The sequence below is a fragment of the Crotalus tigris genome, unplaced genomic scaffold (assembly GCF_016545835.1).
Source record: "Crotalus tigris isolate CLP2741 ecotype Arizona unplaced genomic scaffold, ASM1654583v1 scf7180000020166.501630, whole genome shotgun sequence".
In the NCBI taxonomy this organism is placed as follows: Eukaryota; Metazoa; Chordata; class Lepidosauria; order Squamata; family Viperidae; genus Crotalus; species Crotalus tigris.
The window spans coordinates 424,651-434,213 of NW_024097884.1; the positions used below are offsets into that span (position 1 = coordinate 424,651).

Genomic DNA, 9,563 nt, shown 5'->3' on the forward strand with positions numbered 1-9,563 from the left:
TGTTGTAGCGGTTCTCCTTTCTCCACTGCCAGTTCCAGTTGGTGTTGATGTGAAAGAGACTTTGAGCCTGAGTTCCCTGATCTCAGCCCTCCTGTTTAAAATCTACATGAAGCCACTGGGTGTCATATTCATTGACGTGGGGTGTAGTACCACGAGTATGCTAATGATACCCTGCTAGGGTATCTCGATCCCAAGTCAACTAAGCGATGCTGTCAAGATCTAGTCTTAGTACTGTTGAGATCGAAAAGGGAGGAACAGATGTAAGCTTAATTCAATTTGCATGCTGCCCATAAATTCAAATAATCAATTATAAATAGAATTTGAAGTCCCACCCAAAGGCCTGATTTACTGAGAAGCCTGATAACAAGCAAATTCAGCACATCTAGAAGGTGGGGGTGGCTGCTCTGGATCATAGGTGTACATTTTTTGTGTGCGATGGGCTGACATTTTCATTTCTTTACGGGCTGTTTTCTTTTGTCTCAGGTTCCACTCAGGTGGAGAACATCCAGCCATTCACAGCAAAGCAACTGTCCATTCGTTCACTGGCTGACTGTGTTCTGGATCTCCCACAGCTCCATGTGCTTTATCCTAACAGGCCCAAACACGAGGCTTTCAGGAGGGACTACAACAGTGAGTGGTGGGGAGAAGGGCAGGGGGGAAGATACAGACAGAAGGAGCTCAATATTTTACAATGCTCCCTTTCCTCAAGAGAGTTCTTTATCTCCTGTTCCCAGCAGGGGCAGAATTTAACATTAGCTTAATATGCACATTGGCAGCTTAATATTGTGTAATGCTGGTCTTAGCTCAATAAAACTACTAAAATATAGTAGAAAATGTATATTTTGACAGAGCATATATTATAACTCTGCATGCAGGGGAGAATTTTGGCAAAGGTGTTTATAAATCACAAAATAATGTGAAAGTGGGACTTATAATAAACACCTATAAAATGGCATAGACCTGCTCAGGGTTGATTTGCTTATCCATATCTGATGGCTCTCTTCAGTTCTATTTAAGAGCAAACTTTCAGTAAATCCATGAGTTGTTTTCACACATAAACTTGCATAGTTTAAGTGACAGTGTCATGACATATAATCAAACAAAAGGTGTGTCTGCAGAGCTGTTGATGTCAAGCAGAGCTTTCGCTATATGTCAGTCAAAAAATGTGAAGATCATTTCTATAGATAAAGCGGTACTTTTTTTTTTTTAATGACTCAGAACCTGCTTGGGAATTCTAAAGATAAGACAGAAGATAATCTCCATTTAATATTTGAATGGCAGCTTATAAGCTGATCATAAGCCGAATTGCTGCCTGGACCATTTCCAGCATCCTTCTCTGAGAATTCCTGAGAATCATTGAATACACCAAACCCCAAACAATTAGCTCATCCCTATTTGGGACTCTACTTTTCTGTAACTGATAAGCTGGAAGATACCAGGCTGGGAACTGCTGCTATAGAGGGAAGCAACTTCTGCTTTAGGGCTTCCTCTTGTTACAAAATCTCCTTGAAATTTCTTTCCGTACAAAAAATATGAACCAGTTTGTGTGCTGAGAAGCTAAAAATGTGGTTGTTTCCTCCCGCAGCAGAGACACGAAAAAACACCAGCAGTTATGTCCCAGCCAGGTTAACGATAACCGTGGACACGTGAGTGTGTGAATTCTCCAACTTTTTTCCTCTTCTCTTAACATTTCCTGGGCTTGGATACAAATATGTCGACCATCTTTTCCTAATTAATCTTTCCAGTAGTAGACAGTAAATTCAGATCTATCTTAATATAGTTCTACTGAAATGAAGGGAAGGTCTGAAAAACACTTTTGCTCAGATAGCACTTTCTTTCAGCTAGGTACCTTTTGTCCTTAGAACATAGAACATAAAATAACAAGGTTGGAAGAGACCTTGGAAGTCTTACAGTCCAAGCTCCTGCTCGAGCTCCTATACCATTCTGGATAAATGGTTCTCCAATCCCTTCTTGAAAAATACAACTTCTGGAGGCAAGCTATTCTGATTAATGATTTTCTCTGTCAGGAAATTTCTCCTTAGTTCTAGGTTGGATTTCTCTTTAATAATCTTCCACCCAAAGTCTATGGAGATTCTCAGTTATCCAGGTCATAGTTATCCCAAAGATGCTTTTTCATGAGGCAGCTGGACTTGTGAAAAAGCATCTTTGGGATCTTCCACCCATTATTTCTTGTCCTGCCCTTAGGTGCTTTGGAGAATAGGTTGGCCCCCCTCCTCTATGTGACAGCCCCTCAAATATTGAAGACTGCTATCATGTTGCCCTTAGTCCTTCTCTTCACCAGACTAAATATACCTAGTTCTCTCAACTATTCATCGTATGAGTCAGTCTTTAGACCCTTTATCGTTTTTTTTTTGCTTTTCTCTGTATTCTTTCTAGGGTTTCAGCATTTTTATTTTTATTTTTTGTATCGTGTTCTTCCATTGCTATCTGACTGGACTTCCAGTTTGGGCTGTTTCTCTCTCCCTCCCTTCTTACCATGGGGAAAAGAGTCCCACATAACATCAGACTATTGAAGGAAACTAATGGATAGCATCTGGGTGGGTTTTTATTATACAGCACCCAGAGTCACATTCATGAGATGGACAACTATATGCTGTAAATTGGATGGGTTTAAGTTTTGGTGTGATTTAGATTTTAGATTTTAAATTTTAGATTTAGATTTAGATTCAGATTTCACTTCCTCCATCTACCAGCCTTGATTTTATCCTATTGGTACCATTTTGAACAAAGCAAGGGAAAACACTCTTTAAGATCAGATATGCCTCTTAGATCAGGGTCTGCAAAAGTACAAGAAATGACCTGTGGATCAACAAATGGATGTTCACAAAAGCTGTGTTCAATTCCAGACCCTGCTCATTCCCTACATCAATTCAGAAACCACTTGACACTCTGGGCGGTTCTAATGTGAATCTTGCAGTCCATTCTGATTCAACCTATCATGAGTAAGTATTTACTGATTAATTACAGAGAATCCTACTGTTGTGTGTCTATTATATAATGAACATGTGTCTATGAAGTAGTACCAAGAGTAAGTACCTTCACATTGCCCCCATATTTTATCTCCCAATCCTTCAAAAGTCCCTGTTTCACTGATCAGTTTCACTCCTTTAATGTGGAACCATTGAAGGAGAATGCTGTGGAGGCCAAACTTGAGCTACTTCTAGTCCTGGAGGGTGAGAATTCTCTCAGATCATAGAAGAAGGGAAGAGAATAAATTGCTCTTACTTCTCCTATCCCATCTGTATTTTTAGTTTACCTTGTGTACATGTACCTGATTATATGGGGGGTGAGGAGGAAGAGAAGAGAAGAAAATGGAACCATTGCTCTGAAGCTTCAATATGAGGGGACAGGTTGAGGCAAAATTTCTCATCAATGGAAAATGATCCACCTACAACAGAGGTAGGCAACCTTGGCTCTTTTATGACTCGTGGACTTCAACTCCAACTCCCAGAATTCCTGAGCCAGCTTGGCTGGCTCAGGAATTCTGGGAGTTGAAGTCCACGAGTCATAAAAGAGCCAAGGTTACCTACCCCTGATCTACAAGTTCTGCAAAGCTGCTGCCTTCCAATGGAAAAGAACAATTTCAATTATTTTGACATAAAAAAAGAAAAAGAAAAAAAAAGACTTAGCTTCCAGGTAGAGCCAGTACTGTGGGACCATGTCCAGAGCAGTTTCTGAACTTCTGCGAAGAGATGAGGCGAAAAAAAAGAATCATTAAATGCAGCTATTTATATAATGCTTCAAAATAGGATTGATGTCAGCATCAATGTCTTCTTCTCTTTGATTTTATGAAAGAGATGTGAAAGTACTGTGTCAGGGTTCTTTTTTGTTTTGTTTTTTTGGTAGTGCTGGTGTCCTTGTTATGGTTTTGATCAGAAGCAAAAATGCTGATTAATTCAGTCTGTGGATAGAAAGTGAGGAAGATGACCTTGACAGAAATACGCAAGAACCATTACTTGGGCAAAAGAGACTGAAACATTATTTTATGTCCAGAACAACTAAGTACCATTCAGAAACCGCTCAGACAGACTGGAATATAAGAAGGAAAATCAGACTTGAAAGACTCATGTCAATGTCAGCTCCTATAGATAGATGAGACCAGGAAATCAACTCCACAGGAAGGCTAAAACTACTTTTATTGAGACTGGCTATAATAATATGTCATTCTGAAGTCAAAGATGTTTCTGTCCCTTTTGTCTAACTGGTAGTCCCTGCTTATTTCTGTAAGGTCATCTTCTTTACTCTCTACCCATAGACCGAATTAATCAGAGGTTTTTTTTTTTTGGCTTCTGATCAAAACCATACCAAGGATACACTACCCAAAAAGGAATCTAACACTTTCATCCCAAGTCTCCTTTCATAAAATCAAAGAAAAGAGACCTTGATGCTGACGTCAAAGAGAAGACCTCGATGCTCTCTGCTTTGTAAAAAATATTCCTATTTCAGACTTGTACTTAGGAAAGACACCGGTGCATTATTTTGGAACTCTGCTTGATTTAAGTGGAAGGAGAGAACTTCAAAGGAAATAATGTTATGAGGAAAGATTAACCACTTTCTCCTGTGCTAGTTTTGCATCTTGTGGCATTATGCAAGTTACAAAATGGTGCCTATTAGCTGAAAAATGTTGTGTTAGGTCAAACCCACTGGTTAAACCATGGTTAAATTCCTCACTTAGAGTGGTATGTGAACTCAGACTCTTTCTCCCAACCAAACCTTTCTCAAAAGGCTGGTGAAGGGAAAAGAACCCATCTAGACCAGATTTCTCAACCTCAGCAACTTTAAATATGGGGACCAACTCCCAAGTTTTCCATCCAGAATGCTGAGTTGAGAAACCCTGATCTACACTCTCCTTGAAGGCCAGTTGAAGCAAGAGCAAAGTAAAAATGCAATCAGTATAGGTAATCCTTGACTTACAATCCTAATTGAGCCCAAAATTTTGGCCCTGTGTTGTTACAGTTATAAAGCAAGTTACCATGTGACCAGACCTGATTTTATAACTTTTGTTCCGGAAATCATTAAGCCAACCTGACAGTCATTAAGCAAACACCATGGTTGTTAAGCAAGCTCATTGTTCGCTATGAGGCAGGTTTTTTTGCCGAAACTGGAAATAAATGGTGTTTTTTCATAAAAATGTCATAAATCACAGTCACATGACCGTGGGCACTGCAAATGGCTGTAATGAAGGCTAATTGCCAAGCACCCAAAATCTAGTCATGTGATCGCTGGGAGGGGCAGATTTTGGAACTTCAAAACTGAGTCATAAGTAACTTTTGAGGGGGGATTTTGTTGTTACATCAACTGGTTGTAAGTCAACGATTTCCTGTAGGTAAAAAGAAACCAGTGTAGATTTGTTGTATGCTTATTTCAACACTGATAGAATCTTGAGATTATTCTATCCAGTGTTTGACATAGCCTTCTCTGTGTTTGCTGCAGCCCGCCAGTCATCGTTCCATCACCCATTGGGACATCTGTAGCCAGCAACACAACATACGGAAGCTCACAGTTGCCATTGTAAGGATCCTTGCCTGAGCAGGTCCCTTTCTGTTTTGTTTGTCTGAGAAAGAATAGCAAGGAGGACCCTGACTGAATGTTGTTATACAAGCAGTCCTCACTTAACTATCACAACTTGGACCAGCAACTCAATTGCCAAGCAACATGTTCATTAAGTGAAACTTCATGTGTCCCCCACCAGACTTATGACATCAATTTCATTGTAGTTACTAAGTGAAACACTCCGCTTGCTAATAAGAGATCACGTAACCGAGGCTTGCATTTTATGGCCGGCTTTTCCATTGACTTTGGAATCCAGCTGTGAAGCTTACAGATGGCGAGATCCTGTAACCTTGGAATGCTGCCATGGTTGTGTGTGTGTTGACTGCAAAGCACCAGAATGGCAGTCGTGTAACCATAGAAAACTGCAATAGTCAATATGTTTTTGAGGGCCAATCATAAAGTTACATTTTCAGAGCTGTCATTACTTAACAGTCACTAAACAGCAGTTGTTAACCAAGGACTGTATATACTTGGATCTCACCAAAAACAGAAACACTCCATCCCACACAATTTAGAGACCAGGGCATAATATACAGAAATATTTATTAAAGTGTGCAATATGGAAAAGCAATAAAAATAGCTATTTGCCCAATATTAATATCATACATTGTCCAAGGCTAATTTAAATGTAATTGGATAATTAAAAAGCATATTTATATATTGTCATGTTAATTTAATGCAAATTCGTTTGTTCATTTTGGGACTGCAATATTGGGCAATAAACAAACGAATTCAAACTATCTAGAGAGCAAGAACCACAGTGTCATTTTCCATCTCACAGGGGTAGGCAACCTCGGCTCTTTTATGACTCATGGACTTCAACTCCCAGAATTGGGAGCATAGCTGACTCAGGAATTCTGGGAGTTGAAGTCCATGAATCATAAAAGAGCCGAGGTTGCCTACCCCTGCGACTAGTCAATTGGCTTTGGATCTCCAGTTGATACCAATTAGCAATATCAGGATTTCCTATTCCACTTTTCAGTCTCAAGAGCTGCATGGTGACCACCCTTTCTTTCTTCTCATAGTGAATTAATGACTTGCTCATACCCTTTGGGCAATGCTTCCCCTCTTGGTTCAGTGGATTCATACACCATGTGCCAGGATGTAGAGATGCCAGACCTCTCTATACCCACTGAGAACACCGTAACATATCCAGGGAATCTTCCGCTCCATTTGATGGCAGATTCATTAAGGTGAGTGCAGATCGTGTCTTGCAGGTAGAAAAGAAGATAAAGGCAGAGACGTTTCTCATGATGGGGCTTTGCAATATTACTTTTTCCTCCTGTGGTTTTTCTCTGAAGGCGTGCTTCCTTCAGAATCCCCAGAAATGATGGAATAGGGAACCTTTTATAAGATTATTTCAAACAATGGATGACAGGGTGAGGTGCTTTTTAGATGATTGAAATGCTAAGCAGACTTCAAACTAGTTTTAACGATTGAAGCCCTCAGTTTCTGATGTGTAGACAGCAAGGAACGTGTTTGCTGATATCAGTTATTGAAAGTGAAGTAGACATTGAATGGCAGGTAAAACAGAGCAGTGCAATATAGAAAGTGCAGTTGAGAATAATAATTGTGGACTGGAAGCCAAGGAAGTTGGGAAATGGAACGGCTGCAATGGGGAGCTTAGCTGGATTCAAACTTGCAAGTACTTGGCCAGAAGCCAAGAAATTGGGGAGGGAAAATATAATGGGATGATGGCATGGTCTTGCCTGTCGGTTGTGAGGTGCTTCATGAGAACTAATTCCTCAAATCCACTCACTGCCTGTTTTTTTCCCCAGTGTGCCTGAGACCATCTCCCCACCTTCCAGTGAAGAGTTTGAAAAGCTTCTGCATCCAGACCAAGACCTGCATCCAGATCTTCACTTTTGCCATAATCCAGTGTGACCCATTTTTATGTGCTTGTCATCTTTCGAATACCTTGGAGATACTTTAATGGACCTTTTATGTACTTCTTCCTATCAAGCCTGGACATAAACAGTGATGGCTAGTAACCCAGAAGATTTACTGTGTACAGAAAACCACTCCTGGGCCCATCTGCATTATCGACTTCATCCTGTTAGATCTTTGCAAGCTCTTTTGAACCAAGACCAGCTTCGGTTGTGTGCTAAGTAAGGGACATGCCATGATATAGCTCTGCCTACAATTGTGAGCGAAGCCAATGGAGCCAGAGAGGGTCTGCCACTCACTCACATCTTCTTTGCTGTGAGCAATTTTCTGGGGGAAGGGGACAGGCACGATGCACTAGCACCTCTGTGTGTTTTACTACTTACCTGTGTTGCCTCTGGATTGCAAGGAAGAGTTGGTTTTCCAATTATAGTACATTTGATTGACTTTTATCAATACCAGCAGCCAAGACAGAAAATATTTCATCAGGAACTTTAGAAGAAAAATTCTTTGTTCAATTAATGTAGGTAAAGTCTTGGTTGGGCTGCTGATTCTTTCATGAATTTGGAGGGGACAGTTGAGCATAGGAAAAGATTCCAATGGAGTCTTATTTTTCATTTCTCCATTGGAAGAGGAGACATTGTATTTCCTCCCAGAATTTAACATTCCACAGAGCACCCCTCCATACCATACAGAATTATTAGGCAGGGTGAGGTGACTATCTCAGGCCAAAACAACAGCAATGGTGGGGAGGTGTTGAATGTCACATGGTCTGTCTTGCTAATTTCCAAACTAACCTGCCTTATAGTGGTGAATGCGATCTCACCAAGTTTTTGTCCATAATTGTTGGGGAGGTGGGATTCAATTTTCACACAAACAGCTGCAAAATATTTTGGACTAGCTTCACCAGCTGGCAGTTCCTCTAGAATAGGTGGAGCTTAGATTTTCCTGTTCCAGAGTGAATTTTGGGCTATTGAGATACGGACTGCAACACTTGTGCCATTTTTCCTGGGTGGGATATTGTAAAATAAAAAAGCCCATCCTTTGATACTAGATTTCCTGTTGTACAGACTCTATTCTCATTTGCCAAAATCCTGCTAAAAGGTGCAATTTAAAATAACCCATAAAATAAAGACTTTATTCCAAAGTAACAAAATAAATAATCTACTGTACACGTTACAAAGGAAAGGGTGCTAGTTTTCCTATAAAGACAGAAAGGCTGTAGGGTAGGAAATGGGGACTTGATTTAGTAGCAGTTGAGTATTATTTTTAACTCAGTAGGAGTTCAAAGTGTGTTTTGCGAGTCAGTTTGTTCCAGCAAATGTTGCTTTCAGACTGCTTTGAAGATTAATATTGTTCCGTCTTTGTCTCATACTGTGGTTATGCTGTAATTATGAGTAAAGTAGAATGGAGGGATGATATTTTCCTCAGGGAAGGTACAATGCTTGGAGGGGAAGCTGATCCTTTCCTGCCCCAGAGACAAAGGTGCAATCCCTTCCTTCCTTCCGGTTTTCTCAATTTCAACAAGACCCTTATTCCTCATTCACCTCTTTTGGCAGAAAGCGGACTGTACCGTTGAGAAAGCCTCGTTAGGAAATGCTCTCCTATTCCCTAAAATAACAGAAGAGTTGTAAAATTAATGTCCCCTCAGAGCAGCAAATTGAATTCCAACTTGACCCTGTTGCATGTGTGTTTATTAAGGGCATCATATGCAACTTGTTCCGCTCAACAGGTGGTAAACTCCAGCAATCTTCTGATGCCCATTCAAAAATCTCACCGTTGGGATCAACCATGAACCTGAAACTAGCAATTCAACCAGCAGAATTACAAATTTACATTCCTGAAATAATGTAAATGTCCGGGGTTCTCAGCCTGTATAGCTTTTCATTGGCCGATTTTACTTTCTAGGCCAGACATGTCAAACACAAGGCCCGGGGGCCGGATGCAGCCCACAAAGTGGTTTCATGTGGCCCGTGAAGCCATCCTGGAAATAATGAGGGAACGGCCCCCGCTGCCTTGGCCCTGGCCTAGGCCAGCTAGGAGCCAATGTACCATTTTGTGGTGGCCATCTATGCTGAAACGCATTCAGTCTTAGCTCCACAAGG

At 40.6% G+C, this 9,563-nt stretch overlaps 1 protein-coding gene across 3 annotated transcripts in view; it reads left to right on the top strand.

Annotated features, from left to right (window-relative positions):
• The window catches only part of STAT6 (signal transducer and activator of transcription 6), a 79,196-nt gene extending 69,708 nt beyond the window's left edge, over nt 1-9,488 (top strand). For all 3 annotated transcript variants that reach the window (XM_039365707.1, XM_039365708.1, XM_039365709.1), the window contains exons 16-21: nt 484-630; nt 1,586-1,646; nt 2,868-2,963; nt 5,455-5,532; nt 6,600-6,767; nt 7,353-9,488. In XM_039365707.1, the coding sequence (XP_039221641.1) occupies nt 484-630; nt 1,586-1,646; nt 2,868-2,963; nt 5,455-5,532; nt 6,600-6,767; nt 7,353-7,458 (656 nt within the window). In that variant the 3' untranslated portion in view covers nt 7,459-9,488. The remainder of the gene's footprint in view (nt 1-483; nt 631-1,585; nt 1,647-2,867; nt 2,964-5,454; nt 5,533-6,599; nt 6,768-7,352) is intronic.
• Nucleotides 9,489-9,563: the final 75 nt, after the last annotated feature.